Consider the following 24,323-nt stretch of genomic DNA (forward strand, 5'->3'; position numbering starts at 1 on the left):
GTGGTTCTGAGCAGGAGGTGGTTTCACCCTCCAGGGAATGTGAGGCTGTGGCTGCACACAGTTTTGATTGTCACAACTGTAGTGGCTTCTACTAGCATCCTGTGGGTAAAGGCTCAGGGCTCCTCAACTTCCCACAATGCACAGGAGCACCCCCTGCCCCCTCTCCTCCCCCATGAAGAATTGTTTGGCTTAAAATGCCAGTGGTGCTGAGCTTGAGAAAACTGGCTGAGTGTAACATTTTATTTTTCAGATCTCTGAAATGTGTTGTGAGGCAGTAAAGAAATTGTTTAAGCAAGATAAATTAGGCCAAGCTTCCCTTGGTGTGATTAAAGTAATTTCTGGTTTTGTGAAGGGCAGAAATTATGAAGTTAGGCCAGAGGTAAGCCTTCCTATTTTGCATTTTATTTGTTTTTAAATTATAAAGTTAATTTTCAGTCATTACAAGGAATTTTATTCTTCGCAGAAGTGTATAAAGTAGGAAACTCCCTCAAGTATAGGTACTCTTAACAACTTAGTACATATTCTAGATGTTTATAGATATAGATGTGTATATTTGTTTATATATTTTAAAAATAATTTAATACATGCTTAGATTTTAGAATAGAAATGCATTTATTCTATGGACGTTGTTCTGGAGCTGTTTGCATTTTGTGTTGTATGGGATGATCTCATATCTCATTCTTTTTAATGTCTGCTGTAGTTTCCTTTAATTGTTATTACTTTTAAAGATTTTACTTATTTATTCATGAGAGACAGAGAGAGACATAGGCAGAGGGAGAAGTAGGATCATGACCCGAGCTGAAGGGAGATGCTCAACCACTGAGCCACCCAGGTGTCCCTGGATTAAATTTTTAAACTTTAGATGTTGGATCCAACAGTATACACATTCATAAATTTGAGAGGTAATGCCACATTGTCCTGCAAATACATTTTATCACTATGTTCTCACATTGAGAACAACCTACCAAATGCTAAATGTTTCTGCCATTTAGTCCTTGTTAGTCTGGTGGGTAAATAATTCTGTGTGTTTTCATATATATATTTTGTTTGTACGTCTTTATTGGTGAAGTTTTACTTCCATATACTTATTAGTCATTTGAATTTTTTTACCCATTTATATTGCTGCTAGTTTTTCTCCTCAGGTATTTGTTTTAATGACATAATGCTTTTTTTGATACTCCTTTCAATAAGTATCAGCTATGTACTAGGCACTCTTCTAGGTCCTGAGTATATAAAATAGTGAATAAAAGAAACAAAAGCTGGGTGTGTTTGTTGAGGTTACATTGCATATAAGGATAATAAGTTTTGGTTATGTAAGTCGCAAGTATTTGTTTGTTGCTCTACCATTTAATTTTGTATTGTCTTTTTTGTCTTAAAGAAGTTTTACATTTTAATTGACTGTAATTTTTTCCCCCTTTCTATATGAGATTATATTTTTGTCATTCATGGAAGGACTTCTTTAATCCTAGGATTATAGATTTTCTCCTTCTAGAAGAATGTTCATTTTTTATTTTTGAATAATCTATTTGACTTTTTGTGTGTGTTTATGGTATAATCGCATATACTTTGTATATGCATATACTTTTTGAAATGGATAGCCGGGATCCCTGGGTGGCTCAGTGGTTTAGCGCCTGCCTTCGGCCCAGGGCATGATCCCGGAGTCCCTGGATCAAGTCCTACGTCGGGCTCCCTTCATGGAGCCTGCTTCTCCCTCTGCCTGTGTCTCTGCCTCTCTCTCCTTCTCTCTGTGTATCTCATGAATAAATAAATAAAATCTTTAAAAAAAAAAAAAAAGGGAAAAAAATGAAATGGATAGCCAGTTACTCCAATACCATTTTCATTTTGCTGCTGATTTAAAATGCTGCCTTTATTTTATTTTAAATCCCTACACAGAATTTTATTTTGAACTCTTTCTGTTCTGTTGAGTCAGTTAATCCCCTGTAAGTAATACACTATTTTTTAAAAGATTTTATTTATTCATGAAAGACAGAAAGAGAGAGAGAGGGAGGGAGAGGCAAAGTGAGAAGGAGGCTACCCACAAGGAGCCCAGTGTGGCACTTGCTCCCAGACCCCGGGATCATGCCCTGAGCCAAAGGCAGGTTCTCAACCACTGAGCCACCAAGGCGTCCCAGTAATACACTATTTTTAATAACTGTAGCTGTATATCTATAATGTGTAGTATAGTACATCTATATAGTATACTTGGTAGGATGGTACTGATCAAAATGGGCGTTACTGATAAAAGACATTGGCCCCCTTTTTTTCCTCCAAAATATTTTAAATTACTTTTTATATATTACTTCAGATGGAATTTAGAATGAGATTTTTTTATTTGTCCTCTCAAAATAGTTCACATAGAGATTCTGATTGGAATTGATTCAAACTATAGATTAGATTGGGAGAATTATTTACAGAATTGACTTTTTTTTTCTTTTTTTAAGATTTTATTTATTTGAGAGATAATGAGAGAAAGAGCAGAAGCAGGGAAGGGGCAGAAGGAGAGGGAGAAGCAGATTCCCCACTGAGCAGGGAGCCCAGAAGGCGGCTCCATCCCAGGACCCTGAGATCATGAACTGAGCCGAAGGCAGATGCTTAACGAACTGAGCCACCCAGGCGCCCCAGAATTGACTTTTTTCTATTTGAGAATATGTATCTTAAACAAAACAAAACAAAACAAAACAAAACAAAACAAAACAAAACAAACAAAAAAACAAAACAAAACAAAAAAAACAACAAAAAGAGAATATATATCTTGCCATTATTTAAGCCTTCATTTATGTTCTTAAGTGAAATTTTATAATTGTCTTCATTTGGGTCTTACATATTTTTATGAATTTCATTTTTAGTCCTGTAGTTTTAATTGTGAAGCTGATGTTTTCTACGGTTTTATTTCCTAATTTCAAGTCTTTGTTTGCTATTAATTCTCTTTTGTTCCTTAAAGCTGATAATTTCAATAGGACAATGTTAAAAATATTGGGCTTAAAGAGAAAATACTTAGCGTCGTTAGTGAGAACTGTAGAGTGATCAGATAATATGGCTTATATGTGAAACTTGCACAGAGGGAAACACTTAATTTTAGTGATGTTAGAATATAAAGTACGTTCTTTAATGTGTTGGGTTTTTTTTTTGTTTTGTTTTATATTTAGGCTGTACAATGTGTTTTAAATTTATACAACATGATTATATATATACACACACATATATACACACACACACACACATTGTGAAATGATTACCACAGTCAAATTATCACCTCTCTATCACAAATCTATCACTTCTCACCTTTTTTCTGTGGTGAGAATCCTGAAGATTTACTCTTAGCATATTTCAGATTATACAATACAATTTTATTAACTAATTACTGTGCTATAAATTAGAACCCCCAGAGCTTATTTATCTTATAACTGAAAGTTTGTATCCTTTGACTGATATTTCTGATATTTCCCACATCCCCCAGCAACCACTGTTTTAGTATACATCTGACTTTTTCAGATTCCCCATGTAAGTGAGATTGTACAGTATTTGTTTGTCTCTCTTTAGCTTATTACACTTAGAATGTCCTCTGGGTTCATTTCTGATCACAGATGGTAGGATCCTTCTTTTTTAGTGGCTGAATAATATTCCATTGTATGTATATAACACAGGTTCTCTATTCATTGATCTTTTAATGGATACATAGGCTGTTTCCATATCTTTGTATTGTGAATAATGCTGCAATGAACGTGGAAGTGCACATATTTCTTTGAGATACTGATTTCATTTCCTTCGGATATATACCCAGAAAAGTGGGACTACTAGATCATATGATAATTCTGTTTTAATTTTCTGAAGTTTCTGTGCTGTTTTCCATAGCTGTACCAGTTTGCATTCCTACTAGCAGCATACAAGGGTTTCCTTTTCTTCATATCCTAATACTTATTTTCTCTTACCTTTTTTTAAAAGTATATTTATTTAAGTAATTTCTACACCCAGTGTTGTGCTTGAACTCATAACCCCAAAATCAAGAGTTGCTGTCTCCTCTGAATGAGTCAGCAAGGCGCCCCTATTATCTTTTTGATAACAGCCATTCTAACAGGTGTGAGTTGACTTTTCATTGTAGTTTTGGTTTACATTTCCCTGATGATTAGTGCTACTGAACACTGTTTTGTACATCTACTGGCCATTTGTTGTATGTCTTTTTTTGAAAAATGTCTATTCAGGTCTTTTGCTCATTTTTTGAATCAGGTTATTTGTTTTTTGCCATTGAGTTGTAGGAGTTCCTCATATATTTTGGATATTATCTTAGATATGTGGCTTGCAAATATTTTCTCCCATTTAGTAGTTGTCTTTTTATTTTGTTGATGGTTTCCTTTGCTGTGCAGGAACTGTTTAGTTTATTGTAGTCCCACTTGTTTATTTATTTATTAAAGATTTTATTTGAGAGAGAGAGAGAGAGAAGGAGCACAGCAGGGGGAGGGCAGAGAGAAACAGACTCCGCTGAGCAGGGAGCCCAATGCAAGACTGGATCCCAGGGTCCTGGGATCATGACCTGAGCCAACGGTAGACGCTTAACTGACTGAGCCACCCAGGTGTCCCAGTCCCATTTGTTTATTTTTGCTTTTGTTGCTTGTGCTTTTTGGTGTCCTATCCAAAAAATCATTGCTAAGACCAGTGCCAAGGAGCTTTTTCTCTATGTGTTGTTCTAGGAGTTTTATGGTTTCGGGTCTTATATTTATGTCTTTAATCCATTTCACTTTAATTTTTTGAGTGGTGTAACAGAAGGTCCAGTTTCATTCTTTTGCATGTGGATACCCAGTTTTCCCAGCACCATTTATTTGAAGAGACTGTCTTTTCTGCATTGTATTCTTGGTGCCCTTGACAAAGATTAGTTGACCATCTTTAATCTGGAGTTATTTTTTTATTTGGTGCATGATAGCTTATGAGCACATAGAATACCTACAGAATACTCATATTGCCCTTTCTGGTTCCTAGCAGACTTCCTGTTTGCTCTTCTGCTTTTAATTCTTTCTTGTTTCCATTCTGTGCTTTAAGCCCTGTAAACTGAAATATTCCACTTTCTCCCAAATATACATAATGGAGCATCAAAATAACACAAACCAATAGTTCTCACGTGTTTTTTTCCAAGAATGCTGCTGTGACTGAAGGAGGTCAGTAGAATGGTTTCTTCCAGAGAAAATTAGGATTTGAACCCCTTTTGTCTTTGTGTTTGGGTGATTGCTGTGGTACACAAAACACCAATTTCTACGTTAGTTTCTGGATTTTTTGAATGGCTTAAGGCAGTAGTTTCATTGTGTTCCTGGACCACCATCAGCTGGGAATTAGAAATACAAATTACAGGGCCCTACTCTAGACTAGTGAACCAGAAACTTGGTTTCTTGGTGAAGTTGGAGACGAATAACTTAAAGTTAACAACATTGGTCTACGTGTTTTTTTTTGTTTTGTTTTTTGTTTTTAATTGGGGGGGAAAAGATGAAGATTAGAACTCCTAACTGCAAAATAGAGGCTGGTTTGGTAAATTAAAGCTGGTTTAGAAATATCTGATTTACATCCTCTCCTCCCATACTGGTCCAAACCTTTTTCTGGCCTGTCCGCTCTTTGTAATTCTATCTACCGATGCCAGGTAATGTGTTATCTCGTCCTTGTACTCATTACACTGCAAAATAACATTATGTATATCTAGCCAAATACTAGTATTCTTTTCTAGACACAGATCACCAAATATGTTTAGCAATAAGATATGTTTAGCGTTGTGTGAAAGGTGATAAAAGATGTGTCATAGGTGTTTTTGTTTTGGTACAAAGGAAGAAAAACCTTTTTGAATGCTTTTTCTGTGTAAAGATTTTGAGGGAAATATGAATATTAAGCTCTTTATTGTGTTTTCTTCATATTAGATGTTAAAGACATTCTTGTGCTTAAGAATCAAGGAATTAGAAGTGAAAAAAGATACAGAGGACATTAATAAACCAAAAAAGTTCATGACTTTCAAGGAAAAGAGAAAAACTCTATCAAGAATGCAGAGAAAGGTTTGGTTGATTTCCTTTTTTGTTTGACTTGAAATTAAAACCATAGTATAAAAAAAATAAAAATAAAAAATAAAATCATAGTATAGGCACAGGCAGAGATATTTATTTTTAATATTTATTTTTTTTATAGTTTTTTTTTAAGATTTTTATTTATTCATGAGAGACACAGAGAGAGAGAGGCAGAGACACAGGCAGAGGGAGAAGCAGGCTCCATGCAGGGAGCCCAACGTGGGACTCGATCCCGGGACCCCAGGATCAGGCCCTGGGCTGACGGCGGTTTAGCGCTGCCGAGCCACCCGGGCTGCCCCCAGGCATAGATATTTAAATCATAAATACAAATATGTCAAAACCTGATATTTAGAAAATTTTATTTTTCCCAGTTATTGCAAAGAAGTGCTTTTTTTTTTTTTAAATTTATATCCTTCTTTTTATATATTTTTTAAATTTTTTATTTATTTATGATAGTCACAGAGAGAGAGAGAGGCAGAGACACAGGCAGAGGGAGAAGCAGGCTCCATGCACCGGGAGCCCGATGTGGGATTCGATCCTGGGTCTCCAGGATCGTGCCCTGGGCCAAAGGCAGGCGCCAAACCGCTGCGCCACCCAGGGATCCCAAGAAGTGCTTTATTAACTTAATTAAACTGACAATTCATTGGCAAAAAGAACAATTAAAAAATTTCTTTGAAGTGTTGGCTTTTTATTTATTTTTTTTTTGCTCTTCAGATTGTCTTAGATTCATTGTGATTCTGAGATCCCTTCCTTGACAGGAAGGCGATAATCATGTAAAGTTGGCAACAAAGTAGGTTTTTGTTAATGTTTCTGTTTTGGCTTTTATTTGAAACCTAGGTTGAAATTCCAGCCCTTGTTTATTTAGTATGAAACTTTGGTAACATTTTTTAATTTTGAGAAATGGAGCTAGTAACAGCACATACCTTGTGGGTCACTGTGCATTTTAATAAGATGATGTAGGTAAAGCATTTAGTAAGTGCATGACCCTGGGCATGCTTTATAAACATTAATGACTACCACCAGCATTGTTATTCTCAGAACATTTCTAAGTATTTAATTAGGGTTATCAAATTGCTTATAAAAACAAAACAAAAAATTTTCAGGGATATCCATCTTTGAATGTATCTAACAAATTTTGAAAAGGGGATAGAAATACCAAAGTAGACTTAATGATTGGAAACAAATGAAGGTAAATATTTTAATTATTTATAGATTGGGTATCCTAATATACCCAATATCCTAAAATAGATTGGGATATCCTGTTAGAAACAGCATGTACATAGCTGTGGTGTGGAAACAGAGGGCCCTCTAAGAACATGGCAGCTCCTTAACTTGCATGAGGGCAGGAAACCCTTTCTCAGTTGGTCCCTGCATGTCAGGCAGCTGAGTAACCATTATTTGCTGCTCATACAGCATAAGGATGTGGAAAAACTGATTACTTTGTTGAATTTCTCTCTAGTATCTGGTTTTATGCATTGTATATAAACGTGTTAAGGAAGTATCGTTGATGACTAATTTCCATGGTATAGATGATTTAACAATAAGGGCTCCATGTGTTCCTTTTTTTTTTTTTTCTTTTGAAAAAACTTAAATTAGAGAAAACTCCAGAGAATAAGTATCCCACGTATGTACCTTTCACAACGAGCAGATATTTGTAGACTTCCCTCAGTTCCATTCATGAGAAGAAACCATTGACGATAGTTAAGAGTCCCCGTGTCCCTCTCCCCAGTCTTGTTCTCACCGTCCTCCCTAGAGGCAGCGCTGTCCTCTCTGTGGTTGGGGTTAGCCACCTCTCCAGGTCTGTGTACATTTGACTTGTGTTTGTATTCACAGACATTTGTGGTGTGTATTTCGGGATACTTAGTATTCTGCCTCTGAAGCGTGCATTTTCACTCAGTGCTGTATGCTCTTACTCTCCTTTTCCCTGTCTCTTTACAGTGGAAGAAAGCAGAAGAGAAACTAGAGCGAGAGCTTCTGGAGGCAGAAGCTTCAGAGAGCACAGAGAGAAAACTTAAACTGGTAGGCAGTTCACATTCTCTCACGCTTTTAAAATGTTTTATGAAAGGGTTTTAACTAGAGGCTATTGTTGCAACTTGTGGTTGTAGAATCTGGGTTTAAGTCCTGAGGCTTTGATGTGATCATTGCTGGTCTCGTGACATCACAGGGCACATAGCTTCATCCTGTTCTGTTGGATTGTGGAGAGGGTGGGGAGGGGACAGAAGGTTGAGCTTTCACCATCCTTGTTGTGGAAACTCGGAAGAAAGGAGACGGGGTTATACTCACAAGTCATTTTGTCTGCTTCTTCTGCCAGCACACAGAGACTCTGAATATTGTGTTTGTAACCTACTTCAGAATATTGAAGAAGGCCCAGAGGTCACCTCTCCTGCCAGCAGTTCTAGAAGGCCTTGCCAAGTAAGGGCTGTGTAGGTTGACGCCTTTTAGACTCTTTCCAAATAAATAAAAAAACCCATGACTTTTAACGAAGGTTCACTCATGCTGACCCCGGGTCCTTTTCCATTTCTGTTTGTCACCAGCCTTTCCTTGAAACTCTTCATAACGCTGTCTTTTTAGTTTTCTCATCTCAAATCTTTTCTTTTTTAAATCTCCTTCAGTAACTCCTTCTGCTGACTATGTTTTAGGTTGCAGAGGTTTGTCTCAGACTGTTTTGTCTGCACTGTGGTCTGACCCACTGTCAGACTCTTGTGTGGTCCATGTAGGCGACTCCTGAGTCTTCTAATCCTGCTTGCACATCATTTCTCGAGTCCTGTGCAGTCTTTTCTTTTGTAAAGAGAAATCTCTCAGTGTGTTCTGGTGAGCCTGTTGGGGTGGTATAGTGAACTAGAATAATGGTGGTTGTGATAGTTTTCCAGATATTTGAGGTAGTATCCTGTAGGCTAGTGCAGTGGAACTATATTGTAAACCACTTCTGGAATTTAAAGTTTTCTGTTATCCACATTAAAAAGGTAAAAAAAAACTCGTGCAATTAATTTTAATGTATTTTAATATATTAAACTCAGTTTATCTAAAATATTTTGATGTACAGTCAGTACTTATTGAGATATTTGATGTTCTTTTTTTCATAAAAACTGATGAGAATATTTCACACTGACAGGGTATCTCAGTTGGACTAGCCCCATTTTAAATGCCTAATAGCTGCAAGTGCTAGTACCTGTCATTGTTGGATAGCACAGCTTTAGAAATAGGATATATGGTTGGAAGAGAGAAAAGGCAAGTTCTGTTTAGTATAAGAAATGTCTTCCTAATGATTGTAGCTATTTGGCAATGGGATTTTAAAGTAATTTGGCTGGGACACCTGCATGGGTCAGTGGTTGAGTGTCTGCCTTTGGCTCAGGGCATGATCCCGGAGTTCTAGGATCGAGTCTCGCATTGAGCACCCTGCATGGAGCCTGCTTCTCCCTCTGCCTATGTCTCTGCGTCTCTCTGTATGTCTCTCATGAATAAATAACTAAAATTTAAAAAAAAAGTAATTGGGCCTTGTTACTGAAAAGATTTGAAGAGAGATTGGTCAGACAAGGGACTATTCCTACATTGGATAGGACTTACTGTTTGTTTTTCAATGACCAATTCCTTTATTTTAAAAAGTTTTTAATTATACATTCTTACTTTAAAAATTCAGATGGTTCAAAAGAATATAAAATTAAAAATGACAAATTCTACTCCTAGATATGTACATGAGTCTGTCTTTTTGTCACACAGGTAGAATCATGCTCTGTATGCTGCTCTGTACTTTGTATTTTCCTTGTTGATAAAATGGTTACTTTGGGTAACTTTTCATGTTGGCATGATTATGTCCACTTTTTTTTTTTTTTTTTAACATTTGGGATATTCCATTTTATGGATCAATAATACTTTTATTTGGCCTGTGCCCTGTGCTGCACTGAAAATATCTTCATGCGCTTGTGTGCATATATTGTCGGCAGGTCAGAGGGTCTGCTCTTTTAAAATTTTGATAAATACTGCCCAGTTGCTTCACAAAAAAGCCATACTGGTACATGGAGAATATATCACTTTTAAGATTCTTTCTTGTTCTGAGATTTACATAGTGTCAAAGGCTCTTGCACTAATACTGAAAAATCTTTAAGTACTTCAATGCCTAGTATTTTATACGCTACAAAGTGCTCTCACCTTTAGTAGATCAGATTATTCTTCCTATAACTCTACTGAGTGATCTCAATTATTCCTAGAAACAGAGGCCCAGGACTGAAAAGGATCACATAGGCAAGTAATTGCAGAACTTGAATTAGACTGTATGTCCAATATTCTTTCCATTTTATTTTTAAAGCTTTAGTAAATATTTTTTCCATATTCCTGTAAAAGTCTCTCCTCCTTTCCCTTTTTCCTGCTTCCCGTTTTCCCAGAAGCTGATGCTTTTGGCCCTTTTATGAGTTAGAACAGCTCGGTAGCTGATAAACTTTCCTTGGGGCATTGTTCATTTTTAAGAACTTGTTTTGTAGGGCAGAAATATTCCTGAAATATTTTCAGTTTATTTAGTGCCTCTTATATATTCCTGCTGAGCATAGAGTATAGTGTCCAGGGATCCCTGGGTGGCGCAGCGGTTTGGCGCCTGCCTTTGGCCCGGGGCGCGATCCTGGAGACCCGGGATCGAATCCCACGTCGGGCTCCCGGTGCATGGAGCCTGCTTCTCCCTCTGCCTGTGTCTCTGCCTCTCTCTCTCTCTGTGACTATCATAAATAAATAAAAATTTACAAAAAAAAAAAAAAAAAAGAGTATAGTGTCCAGCTGTGGATGAATTGTCATAAAGACCATTTTCAATTAATAAAAAGTATCAATAATTACCAATATCTCCATTGGAACTAACATTGAAATAAGGAATATTACAAATATGCCTTTAAAGTCAAAATTAATTCCTAGCTGTTTTATTTCTGCTTTTAGGTCACCGATTAACTAGAATCTGTTTGATTCTAGGTTTGCTCACCTTATAAATGTGGAGTTTTTTGATGATTTATTAGTAGTACTTCATACTCTCATTGAGTCTGGTGTAAGTAACTCTATTAATGAATTACTTTTTAAGATACAAATGCTGATTATTATCCTTAATGTCCTTTTCTCTCTCTCTCTCTCTCTCTCTCTCTTTTTTTTTTTTTTTTGAAGGACCTAAGCTATCGAGAAAGCCTTCACTGTGTACAGACTGCTTTTCATATTCTTTCTGGGCAAGGTAAGATATTTTCTTAATCAAGTTTTGTTTGCTTTACCTGTGGAGGCTGTAACATACCTAATTGTTTGTTGTAATTTCAAAGGTGATGTTCTGAATATTGATCCGATGAAATTCTATACACATCTATATAAAACACTGTTTAAGTTACATGCAGGTATGTACATTTTGATAATGTGTCTTTTTTTTTTTTAGACACTTTATTTTATTTTATTTTATTTTATTTTATTTTATTTTATTTTATTTTATTTTATTTTTTTTTATTTATGATAGTCACAGAGAGAGAGAGAGAGAGAGGCAGAGACACAGGCAGAGGGAGAAGCAGGCTCCATGCACCGGGAGCCCGTTGTGGGATTCGATCCCGGGTCTCCAGGATCGCGCCCTGGGCCAAAGCAGGCGCCAAACCGCTGTGCCACCCAGGGATCCCATGATAATGTGTTTTTAATAAATACTTATCTTTTAAGAATATCTTGTGACTGGTATAACAATGAAAAATGAGAAATCAGAATTGGTGTGTTAAAATGTTGGCCTCTGAGGACCACACATCTATATTTAATGTTTCATAAGAATTGGAGAGAGAATTTCTGGAATTGACTGGAGCTGTAGTACAACCCTCTCTGTCTCATGAGTAGTATAGCACTACCTCATTGGTTAGGGAAATGATTTGGGACAGGTATGACAGTTCAGCTTGGGTTTATCTGGAGTGCAGTGAAGTTATGTAATGGAAAAGTAATAAAACTACGTATTACCCCCAAAGTACAAAGATAGTGATCCAGAGGGGCACCTGCAACCCAGTGTTTATAGCAGTAATACCCACAATAGCCAAACTGGAAAGAGCTGAGGTGTCCATTGCCAGATGAATGGATAAAAAAAGATGTGGTTATATATACAATGGAATACTACTCAGCCATCAGAAAGGTCGATTACCTACTGTTTATACTGATGTGGATGTAACTGGAGGGTATTATGCTTAGAATTGTCAGTAAGAGAAAGACAGTTATATGGTTTCACTCATGTAGAGTTTTTTTTTTTTTTAAGATTTTTATTTATTCATGAGAGACACACAGAAAGAGAGGCAGAGACACAGGCAGAGGGAGAAGCAGGTTCCATGCAGGATCCTGATGTGAGACTTGATCCCAGGACCCCAGGATCATGCCCTGGGCCAAAGGCAGACGCTCAACCACTGAACCACTCAGGCATCCCTCATTCAAGTGGAGTTTAAGAAACAAAGCAGAGGATCATAGGGGAAGGAGGGGAAAATGGAGTCGAAAGAAATCAGGGAGACAAACCATGAGAGACTCTTAACTATAGGAAACAAACTGAGGGTTGCTGGAGGGAATGTTGCGGGATGGAATGGGGTAATTGGGTGATGGGCATTAAGGAGGGCATGTGATGTGATGAGCATTGGGTATTACATGCAACCAATGAATTATTGAATTCTGTATCTGAAACTAATATGTTGCTAATTGAATTAAAAAAAAAAAAAAAACGCAATGAGAACAGCCCTGAAGGGTATATCCGCTGTTTTAGGTGCTACCAATGAAGATGTTGAGATTGTACTCCAGTGCCTTGATGTCATGCTAACTAAGCGCAGAAAGCAGGTTTCTCAGCAGAGAGCCCTTGCCTTCATCAAGCGTCTTTGTACCCTTGCTCTTCACGTTCTTCCAAATTCAAGCATTGGCATTTTAGCAACCAACAGAATATTAATGCACGTAAGTAATGATACAAAGGAGTATAGCTAAGTTCTGGTAATATAACAGTGCTGTCTTGTTTGCATCTTTTTTTCCCTATTTGTGTTATTACTGTGATTAACGGCAAAATCCAGAGAGAAAAGAAGTATATAAAATTACAAAAAGAAAGCATTCCTACCCCTGTTGACACTCTGCAGAGGTAACCATTTACCATTTGGGGAGTTTTCTTCTTCCAGCAGACTTTTTTTATTCACATATAAACACATACAGCACACATAGACAAGACAACTTTTTTTTTTTTTTTTTTAAAGATCTTATTTATTTATTCATGAGAGACACAGGCAGAGGGAAAAGCAGGTTCCATGCAGGGAGCCCAACGCGGGACTTGATTTCAGGTCTCCAGGATCCCACCCTGGGCTGAAGGCGGCGCTAAACTGCTGAGCCACCCGGGCAACAACACAATTTTTTTAAGATATACGTTATTCAACTTTTTTTTTAGTGTTACAATGTTGACGAACACATTTCTGTGTCAGTATAAATACAGCTATAAAGTACATGTGTTCATAGCTCTTTTTAAAAAATATTTTATTTTTTAAGTAGGCTCTATCCATACCCAATGTGGGGCTTGAATTCATGACCCCAAGATCAAGAGTCACTCCTCCACCCACTGAGCTTGCCAGGTGCCCCGCATATAGCTCTTCATATAAGCATAAAATCAAATTAAATTTATTTTAATTTTTTTTCAAATTAAATTTAAACAGAAATGAAAATACAGAACCTAATATTCTTTATGAATATGAATTTAATTCTTTTTATGTGGCATTTTTGCAGACTTTCCCAAAAACAGATCTATTACTTGACAACGAATCTCAGGGCAGTGGGGTTTTCCTTCCTGAGTTGGATGAGCCCGAGTACTGTAATGCTCAGAACACTGCGCTTTGGGAATTGCATGCACTGCAGGTAAGGATGACCTTTTTTCTGTGAGCAGTGTTTTTCAGTTTTTCCCCAAGTAGTTATTTCCCAGAATCCTCAATATAATTTTGTTCTGGGATGGCTTTTTGTAGAATTCTTGTTTTAATAGTCTACATTTCACTTTGGTCTTAAAGATGTTGAGGTACATTTTCTAGGAAAGTGGAAAATGGCAGTTTTGTGGGGTGAAGTTTAGAAAAATTATTGAAATCTTTCCCCAACACTATTCAGAATAGAAGATCTGCATATGGCCCCACCCAATGAGACAAGTTGCCTCTCAGTTTCAAGAGGGTGGCCTGTGTCCTTAAGGGAGACTTATAGCAGATATGTCTCAGGAAACCTGTTGTAAGCTAACTTTTTCCACTCTAAAAGAGAAATTGCTTTTAGATTACTCTTTTCATACTGTAAAAGCTAGACTAAGCTATGTCACTGGTAACTTGGTCATCAGATTAATGTAATCATGTGAGCAAAGAGTATTTTTTCTTTCGGTATGTGATTACTGTGAATTACATACGTATCTGTGATTTTAAGAAATAGTGTTTATTAAAGAATATCTTTGCTGTGGTTGGTCTTTTATAAATTACTGACGTGCAAAATGTGGTTGTCCTGTTTGTCCTTCAGAGACATTACCATCCCATTGTGCGGAGATTTGCGGCCCACCTGATGGCCGGAGCCCCCTCTGAAGGCTCGGCAGCGCTCAAGCCAGAGTTGAGCCGGAGGTAGTAGCCAGCCCCGCTGTGTCAGGCCTGCCATTGGTCACTATTTGCTCTGAGAAGTCTGCTTTAGGAAGCCCTAGGTTTGGAAATACAAAGTGCCAGTTGATCTAGATTTGGTCTTGATTTGTATTCCTGAATTGTTCTAAGGAGAAAACATGCTGACTGTGATTTTGTTAGTGTGTTTTTGATGATCACTTAATGTGTTTTTGGTTATAAAAAGTTTCACACATCCAGGTAAATTGAAAGAATAGTGAAAACACAAATGCCCGACATTTAGTAAGATAATGCTGTATTTGCTAGATGTGACGATTCACAAGTCCAGCCACAGTGAGAGTCCCGTGTCCCCTCCTCCCGATGGTCCTGCTGAAGCCAGCAGGGCAGAACTGAGAGAAGAGAAGTGCTTTGGAACACTGCCACTCAGAGAGGCCACAGTTTTCTCCATGGGCCTCGCAGTCCCCTTGGTGTAGTGTGGCCACATCTGCCCCCCAGCCTCCATTGGATGCTCCAGATTGGGAGTTAGGGTCCTGCTGGGAGAAGTTTCCTTTCCAACTTCTTACTTTGAAAAATTTCAAAAGTACCAAACAGTTGAAAGAATAATGACCTTTTTCCATGGAAAAGAAAATGACGTAAGAGACACCTTGTAATGTACTCACAGCTCAGAATTAATAGTTTGCTGTAGATTTCTCTCCTCACTTGCAGCCCCTGGTTTCTTGAATTTGGAGATCACAGACAAGTGACCATAGGCCAGCAGATATTCTGGCCTCTTCAAAGTTTAAACAAAAATTGAATTTTTTGCTATGTTTTAAATATTGGACAAATACACCTAAAAATAAAAGTTCCAGCTTCTCTTGAAGTACTGGGAGATTTGGCAAAGTAGCTGTATATTTCTACATGGCAGAAGAAGTCAGCTGCTTCCTCATTCTAAATGAGGCATAAACTCTAGTTTTCTGTGAACCCTTTTCCTTCTGGGCAGAATAGAGATAACTTTTGGCCTTATTAAATGCCATTTACTTTTTTCCCTCATACGTCCTATCTGTCCTCCAGCCTCGTTTTTTTAAAATGGAGAAGAAAACAATTACCCATCAGCTTTCTTATTCATGATCCTTTTCTGGCATTTTTTTTTTTTTTAAGATTTTATTTATTTATTCATGAGAGACAGACAGAGAGAGAGAGAGAGAGAGAGAGGCAGAGACACAGGCAGAGGGAGAAGCAGGCTCCATGCAGGAGCCTAACGTGGGACTCGATCCTGGGTCTCCAGGAACAGGCCCTGGGCTGAAGGCGGTGCTAAACTGGGCTGCCCATTAGAATAATGAGTCCTTCTCTTTGGGTACAGTCTAATTATTTTCTAGATATCCAGATAGAGTGATGTCTTTACATTCCTTCTGTGATTATAGATCTGCTGCAGAACTCTTTGAGACATACAGCATGGCTGCAATGACATTCAATCCTCCCGTTGAATCTTCAAGTTCCAAAAGAAAGGTGTGTGAGATTTTTTCATTATTTTTAAAAGATGAAATAAAAACTTATTAACTGATTCCAACTTCCTAATTGCATTACAGATTTTTTTTTCCCATGTTCAGGAATTGATGGTGGGCTGGATGTGTGGGATTGGGACTCTGGGAGATGGTCATGAGACCATTCTGTTCGGTGTAGGCATGTAGGATGTGTCCGGGTCCTGACCCAGTGCTTGTCACTATCAGGTGTCATGTGCTGGTTCAGGGTCCACTGTTGCCATTTTCAGTTTTGCTCATGGCTTGGCTTTTGCTTATGACAAAGAACTTTTAATATGAGTCACTTTTAACATTTTTTTTCAGAATGAAGTTTTACAAGGGGATTCATTTTTGAATGAAGATTTAAATCAACTAATCAAAAGACATTGCAGTGAAGCAGCTACTCACTTCCCTCTGGATTTCACCAAATATTTGAAAACATCACTACGGTAGAAGAGTGAAGTGTCAGTGGACTTTATTGTATATTTATGTTTGTTTAGGTGCACACAGAGACATACTAGTTTATTTAGGACATTCTCTTTTTATACAAGGGAAGCTTCCTAAGAAAATGCATAGAGGAGGTTAGAATTTCCCTTTGCACGGCACAGGGTTCTGCCCCAATTCTGAAATTGTAATTAAGAAAGGAGAATTGAAAGCCCTCCATTCCCATATTTTGAAGTTTTTTAATGACATTGCTTTTTAAGACTTAATATACATCTAAGGGCGCCTGGGTGGCTTGATTGAGCGTCTGACTCTGGATTTCAGCTCAGGTCATCATCTCAGGGTCATGAGATTGAGCCCCACATCGGGCTCTGCGCTGGGCGTGGAGTCTGCTTAAGATTCTCTCTCTCCCTCTACCCGAATTCCCTGTTCTCTCTCTTCCTCTCTAAAAAAAAAAAAGAAACCCCAAAAGCAATATACATCTTAAGTTATAGTTTAAAAAAGATCTTTGGAGTGAACTTAATTGAATTACAGTTGCTAGATTAGAATAAGGGCATAGAGTGCAGAAAAATCAAGACCACGAGATTGCTTTTTTTTTTTTTTTTTTTACCATTCAGCTACTCTTTATAACCAAACTCTCTCAAATGAAATAAGTACATTTTTATTGCAACACTATAGATGGAAATGAGACAAGTTCTATATATGAGTATATTTTCAGGAAAATTTTTGAGAAAAAAAATAGCTTGAAATTGGACGCCAAGTTCATTGGCTCTTGCTGAATGACACACTTTAAGAAGTAACCTAGTTTGATCTTATTTAAGAAAATGAGAGTGTTCATTATGGTTACTTTCAAAAAAAGTTTGAATGTGATCCTAGTCTCTTCAGAGTTCGTCGCATTTTCTTATGTGCTCTGGAGGGTGATGGGGGATGAACTCTGGGTGGGAAAGCCAAGTTGAAGACTTGACTCTGTTTTAAGGATAAATGATGCTGTTGAAGGGCTTTTTCTCTTTTCTTTCTCTTTCTCCTATTCCTCTTCCTTCTCTTCCTTCTTCCTTGTCTCTTTGTACAGATAAAGTCCTATTCTTATGAATATAATTAAAAAGCAATATTTTACCTAAGTTATTGTCATATTCTAGGAATGGCCTATGAAGTTAAGTTTTTGTAACAACAGGTTATAAATATCCTCTCCTGTGAATAACTGAATAAAACAGCTACTTTTTTTTGCCTTCTCTTCTTATGTAAGAATTAAAGAAGTCACAGCAGTCCCAACTAAATACATCTCTTATGTCTTCAAAACTAGGGATCCCTGGGTGGCGCAGCGGTTTGGCGCCTGCCTTTAGCCCAGGGCGCGATCCTGGAGACCCGGGATCGAATCCCACGTCAGGCTCCCGGTGCATGGAGCCTGCTTCTCCCTCTGCCTGTGTCTCTGCCTCTCTCTGCCTCTCTCTCTCTCTCTCTGATTATCATAAATAAATAAAAAAAAATTAAAAAAAAAAAAAACAAAAAAAACAAAACTATAGAAGCCAGTTCTTTTGGTCTAGAGCTTAAAGTCCCCCCTTTTTTTCCCTCATGAAGTAAATGAAAATAGAAAGTTCCTTTATTACTCCAGCTTAATGGAGAGTATCAGCTCAACATTGCATGTTGATCTTTTGGCATGTTCTTACATGTGATTTTAGGCTTAATTATTTTAATGAGAATGTACGATTTAACATACACATATTTGCTTTTAACCTACATTTCAGATATAAAACAGTCCAGAAATGTTATGAATAGTTTTTTGGATGGTCATAGGATCTTTCCCTGGGACCAATACACGTCACAAATCATTTATTCCTTCCTTCATTCATTTATTTATTTACTTACTTACTTACCAAACATATATAAATACATTTATCTTTCACTTTGGCAGCAAAAACTGTACTTTAGGTGAAAAATCCATTTTAAAATAGAAATTCATCAACTATTTCACACTTGTATTGTGCTTTTAACCTAGTTACACATATAGAGAATCACAGTGGGACCATTAATTTATACATCTAGTATCAACTACTCTTGGTTTGAGAATGATATCTATTTGTGCATAAACTTATATGGCCTGTTTGATGAGTTTCATTTTCAGAACTAAATATCATGGTCATTAACAGTAACATACACACACTCTGAGGCTATAACACACCACAGCCTTAATATTTTTTTTAAACTAGACAAATATCGAGCACCTACTGTGTGCTTAGCACTGTGCTAGGCACTTAAAAGTGAAGTGGGGGGTAATATGTATAAGACACAGCTTCAGTCTTCCCTGGACTGGGATAAGATCATTCACACAACATTTAAAAAACTGGAACTTTACCCAGTTCAGTGTCAGAGTGAATTATTTCAAAGTTCAGATACCTAGGAAAGGTTTCATAGACCTGCTTGAGCATGTCTATTCTGGAGACTATTTTGGAGATTTTATACATCTAAGAGATGTATATGAATAACTTGGGAATCATGGAGATTCAGTATTTCAGCGACATTTAGATCATCCCACGTCACAACCCTTAGCCGTCAGCCAAAGACTGATCCCTTAGGACGTTGACACTTAGAGATGGCCAAGAACATACAAATTGTTAACAACACACGGTATCACGGGGGTGCTGACCTAAGGGTGGACTTTGTGTAAGAGGCAATCTTCCTTTTCTGGTAACTTTCTGGAGGGTCCCCTCACTTCGCTGCTCATGTAAGAAGCAACTGCAAGGGGTCAGAGGCAGCCATCGAGAGAATTGTAGGCTGTAGGCTGTAGGCTGCCTCTCCCTCCACCAAGTAAGAGATGAGACCCCAGCCAGGAGAATCCTACTCTTCTCTTGGTGTGGTGGCAGTGAATTCGGTTTTACCAGGCAGAATGCAGGCTCTGTGACTTGTCAGAATTAAGCAAGGCCTGTGGGTATCTGGGCAGAGGGGACAGGTCTATGGAGTTAGAAGGAAAGAGAAGAGGAAGGGGAAGATGGCGTTTGAGAAAGGAGTATGTGTGGCAGGAGGGGGCCCTCGTCATCAGTGAGCCTCCAGTGTTTCCGAGCCATGGAGATGGGAGACCTTTGTATGAAAGCAAATTTAAGTAAAAACTCACTTCTGCTGAGTTGCACTTCCTGTCTACCCCCAACTGGAGAATTGCTAAGCAACTATTACTTGCTAAGGATGATATGAAAAGAGGTATTTCCTCAAGAGGGCATTTGCTGCCCAAATAGTATTGTTACTTCCTATCGATTTGCCCTCAAACTAACCCTCAATTCCTTAACTACCTCACGCAACCTATTACTTTGCAAAACAACCAATTCCAGATGAACAGGTGATCAAGGGGAAGTTAATCTCTTTCAGTGTCACAGACCATGTTGGATTCTTATCTAATCCTTTCTCACCAGCTATACACATTCTGTAAAGCTGGCATCACCTAACAGTAACAGAACTGCTCCTTTGTTTTTAGTGAAGTGTGTTAACATATTTTTCTCCAAAATCTTGTAATAAACCTTTGCATATTTAAGTTCTCTTCCATATCAACTTTACTGATAAAAGTTTGCTACCCAGATTTTTAGCAGTCTGGAAAGTATGATTTGGTAACTGGTTCAGTCTGAGTGGCTGTTTGATTCATTCAAAATAAAAGGATAATTTTTCATTTGGTATACCAACATAGCTATACAGTTCAGAGAAGCTACCAATAAAAATTTCATATATTTGGCAAACGCCAAGTTAGTGGACACTACATTTTGAGCAAAATGTGTCCCCAAGACTCTGGAAGGAAGTCCCCAAGACTCTGATACAATGGAGGATGTACTTTCACCTCTAAGTAGGATGAACAACCAAGTTGGGTTCGACATAGGGAATACATTCACTTGTAAAACCTAGTCTCACTTCTGTCCCAGAAGTTTCAGACTGTCCTGCCACGGAATCAACTATGTTACAGATGGCGGTGGGGCGGGGCAGGGCTGGAGCTTAGTGTCAAGGCCAAGGTCTAAACCTCCAGCGATGAGTCTTGCTTCTCGGCCTGTTTCTCTGCACAGTTTTCATTTAGAGTCTAGCCAGTGAGGCCAGTACCTCGGTTTTCAGTACACGGTAAACCGAAACAGAAAAAAATGCCAAATTAATAGAAGCATGAGAGTGTTTCTGGAATATTTTTTCCAACTGGGGCAGTATTGTGCATTTCTTCTAGACCGAGGACTTGAAGAGAAACCTGTAGCCTGGGCAAACCACATCAAACTGGAATAGCTTGAATTCTGGCGCCAGCAAATGGTGGCTGTTCTAGCTAGCATTAAGGCTTTGAGTCAGTAAGAACTTCCATTAATGTGAAAGCTGTCTGGTGTATTTTTTAACACTTCCAATTTTAGAATATGCAAAGAACTGCGGACTGTTTTATTCATGTTTATAATTGGTAATAAATAAATGAAACAAAACCAAACAGAACCAAAAACCCCAAAACTTTCCAAAGAAAAAGGATTTTTGGTGTGCTTTATAATTTGAAGAAAAAAATTTAATATCAGTAGAAAGATAAAATTTAGATTTTAGAGGAACACATTTCATTTTTAAAGTCATAATTTGCTTCATACCAAGAATGAGAAGAATCCTTTACACTTATGTGATAGTTTATACAGCAAGATTTTAAAGGTAATTACCTTAAATGGCAATTATGGCTTGGATCAATAGCTCTTCAGTTAATCAGAAATGAAAATAAAGCTTTTTTTTTTTTTTTTTTTTTTACATGAAATTCTGTTCCATGTCAGGTATTCAGAGAACACATATTTTTTCTTTTTAGGAGATTTGTCTTCAAATAGAACCACTGATGCTTCTAATCCATAAGCAATATCAAGAAAGCTATGTATAATAAATACAAAATAAATAAATTCGAACACCAACTCAGTCTACTTTTGCTTTAAGAAATGGTTAAATTTCTTGTTAAGATGTCACAACTCAGAAGATATTAATTTATACATCATTCTAAATTCAGTCTGTGAAAACCAAAAGTGGAATAATCTGTGAATACATAAGCAATAAACTTAAAAAAAATCCATCATTCTCTACATAAAAAGAAATGCCAAATAAGAGTCCACTAATGGTGCACAATATAGAAACTACATTTTACTTTTTAATGAATCTTACAGGTTATATTTACATTTGCAATGCCCCAAAGCTTCCGATTGTCAGTCATGAATGTGATGAAAGCTAGTTTGCTTGTGTTCAGACCACTGTGGCTCTTGTTCCCAGTTTTCTAAGTTGGGTCAGCAAACCATGGCCCTGGGCTAAATCCAGCCCACCACCAGTTTCTGTATGGCTCTTGAACTAAGCATAGTTTTACATTTTTAAATGCTTGAAAAAAAAACCCAAAGAGGATTTACTTGTGACATGAAAATTATATGAAATTGCAATTTCAGTGTCTGTAAATAGTTTTATTGGAACACAGCCACACTCATGTATAGATGGTCTATGGCTGCTTTTGCACTGTTAACAGCCAAGCTGAGTAGTTGCAGCGGAGATCATATGGCCCATAAAGCCTAAAATACTTATTGTCTGGCCCTTGATGGACAAAGTTTGCTGACCCTTACTCTAAGTCTGTTACTGCAAGCAGCTTAGCAATGTTCCAACTGCTGACATTTGTAAAATGGCAGTCTCCTGGGCTGCTTTGCTGCATTCATCAAGAAACTGGTTGGTAGGTAGCCCTGTGTCATTTTGCTTGACCTCAGCATGGACTTCACATCATGAGTGAAGAAGGCTTCAGTTCAGAAATCAATTTCCAGTTGAAGTGTAATGAAAGTAAGGAAATTATATTTGTTTCCACCATGTTCACTCTTGACTAACTTCTTACCAAAAGATCTTCACCTGTAAAGTGGTATACATAAGCCTGTTAGTATATTTAAAATGAAGGAGCAGAAACATCTGCAGTGTAGTACAGGTTTAGTGTTATTCAAGAGAAACCCACAGGTCTGGTGGCTGCTTTGGAAGAAGAGACTGCCATAAACTCGCAGTGTTATGACACGATGTTCCTGGGAGGTGGAACACGAGCCTATTTCTGCCCTGGAACACCACATCCTTTAGAAAGATTTTTTAAAAATCACAATCCAGTTTAATCACAATAAACTTCAACTTTTCTTAAAGGTGGAATTACTTCAACTCTGCCTTATTCCAGATAAAAGAGTAAGATAAAATAATTGTTCAGGAGTTCCTAAATTATTGAGGGGTAACTCTTAAAACTTCAGGGGTGAAAATTTGAGTAAGTAACATGAAACCTTATGTTCTCAGAAAGCAGTAAAAACACAAAACTGGCCTCATGAGTACAGAAAGTCCTCACAAGGATGCCTTTTTGAGGGCACCATCTGTACAAGAGTTCATAACATGATTCATACTCTGAAGGAGGGGGTTGTTCTGAAGGCATTTGTAGTATGGAGGACCATTTATTCAGGACTTTCTCCTTAAATTATAAACATGGGCTCGGTGTATTGGGCCTTCTTTTGTGCTCGTGTAAATCAGATTAGGTCCTGCCAAAAGGTATCAATGAATTCTTTAATTGCGAGCTTCTGTGATTTTATATAAGAAATTCCTGACTGTGATAAAGGCAGACGAAGCTCTGCAGTGTAAGCCGCAATGCCTTCGCTATGCTAGCAGTCTCTCAATTTTAGAACTACAATGGCACAGGTAAAGAGTGAGCTTTACTAATCCCTTGGGTTCATTAAGAAACTAAAGGAAAAAAAATCTATGCTTGGTTTCCTTATGTTTTTTGTTTTTGTTTGAGTTGGGGTTCCATATAATTTGTTTAAAGATGGAACAAAGTTTACTCTGTAGATACCTAGCAATGGGCAGGCAACCAAAGGCTGACTTTACTGCCGTTTCCAGATAGAGGCTGTTAGGCAATTTTGCTTTCTTTCTAACCATAAGATCTTGAATGCCAGATTTTTATTTTTTAATTGAGGCAGACCAAGGTGAGGTCATTGTGGCTAAATCAAACCTCAAAATGGACAGCATGAAACTAGAAATGCAAGGGCATGAGAGTTGAATGACCCACAACAGTCCTTCAAGAATATCTGTATTAGTGACAGATAATTAAGGCAGTTCCAGGTCTGAACAAAAATGAGGCTGATGTAGTTTGGGCAAGTTGTCCTCTCGGGGCCTTTGTTTAGTTATCTACAAGTGGTCTAAAATGATAAATGCTAAAAGTACATGGATCTTCAGAGCCCTTTTCCTGCTTTTTGGTACAATTCCCATCTGACTTCAGGGGACATCCTCCTCTGGGCCTGCTGCCTTGTACAGTAGTATAGATGGGCCCCTATTTCAAAATGGTGCAATGACTCAGTCTACCTGGGTAAAACATGCCAACCTTGGTTATTGTCGGGAGTCTGTGGTGTCACTGGAGGACAAGCTGCCCGTGGGCTTCTCCTCCTTGTTTTGGACACTTTCTGAGGCCAAGACCTGAGAAGATGTGAGTCCTCGGGGCTGTTTAGTTGATTTGGTGAACTTCTTGAATTCACTTGCGAAAGAAATGCCTTTTCTTTTATCTTCTCGGGATGCCTGTGGAAAAAAAAAAAACTTTCCATGGGTATAAGGTAAAAGCCAGGATCCTCAATCACCTAACAAGCTATCATGGAGCCCTTTCTTCTTCCTCTCTCAGGAGAGCTTTGGGAAGAAGTGCTGTGGGAATCCCGTCTCAGGACTGCTTAACCACAGCAGGGAGCACACATTTCTCTTCATGTAGTAAAAACAAAGCCAAACAGTTTTCTCCCAACAATATTCCTTGACTTTGAAACTTTCTCCTAGATTTCACGAGTTCCCAG

General features: G+C 37.8%; 2 protein-coding genes across 10 annotated transcripts in view; one reads left to right on the forward strand and one right to left on the reverse strand.

Moving 5' to 3' along the window:
• NOC3L (NOC3 like DNA replication regulator) overlaps positions 1–21,425 on the forward strand; it is a 36,629-nt gene extending 15,204 nt beyond the window's left edge. The window contains exons 10-22 of one of the 2 annotated variants that reach the window (XM_072805993.1): positions 251–379; positions 5,892–6,023; positions 7,971–8,051; positions 8,344–8,444; positions 10,980–11,052; positions 11,166–11,229; positions 11,312–11,383; positions 12,757–12,938; positions 13,749–13,877; positions 14,508–14,605; positions 15,997–16,081; positions 16,417–16,556; positions 21,317–21,425. In XM_072805993.1, coding sequence (XP_072662094.1) covers positions 251–379; positions 5,892–6,023; positions 7,971–8,051; positions 8,344–8,444; positions 10,980–11,052; positions 11,166–11,229; positions 11,312–11,383; positions 12,757–12,938; positions 13,749–13,877; positions 14,508–14,605; positions 15,997–16,081; positions 16,417–16,545 — 1,275 coding nt within the window. In that variant the 3' untranslated portion in view covers positions 16,546–16,556; positions 21,317–21,425. Of the gene's footprint in view, positions 1–250; positions 380–5,891; positions 6,024–7,970; positions 8,052–8,343; positions 8,445–10,979; positions 11,053–11,165; positions 11,230–11,311; positions 11,384–12,756; positions 12,939–13,748; positions 13,878–14,507; positions 14,606–15,996; positions 16,082–16,416; positions 17,754–21,316 lie in introns of those variants that run through there. The other variant, XM_072805992.1, reaches the window with a different exon arrangement.
• The window catches only part of PLCE1 (phospholipase C epsilon 1), a 321,197-nt gene continuing 315,233 nt past the window's right edge, over positions 18,360–24,323 (reverse strand). For 7 of the 8 annotated variants that reach the window (XM_072805985.1, XM_072805984.1, XM_072805983.1 and 4 more), the window contains 2 exons: positions 23,870–24,060; positions 18,360–22,377 (listed from right to left, as the gene is read on the reverse strand). In XM_072805985.1, the coding sequence (XP_072662086.1) occupies positions 23,875–24,060 (186 nt within the window). In that variant the 3' untranslated portion in view covers positions 18,360–22,377; positions 23,870–23,874. Of the gene's footprint in view, positions 22,378–23,850; positions 24,061–24,323 lie in introns of all 8 variants that reach the window. The other variant, XM_072805981.1, reaches the window with a different exon arrangement.

Source organism: Canis lupus, chromosome 29, assembly GCF_048164855.1.
Source record: "Canis lupus baileyi chromosome 29, mCanLup2.hap1, whole genome shotgun sequence".
Taxonomy (NCBI): Eukaryota; Metazoa; Chordata; class Mammalia; order Carnivora; family Canidae; genus Canis; species Canis lupus.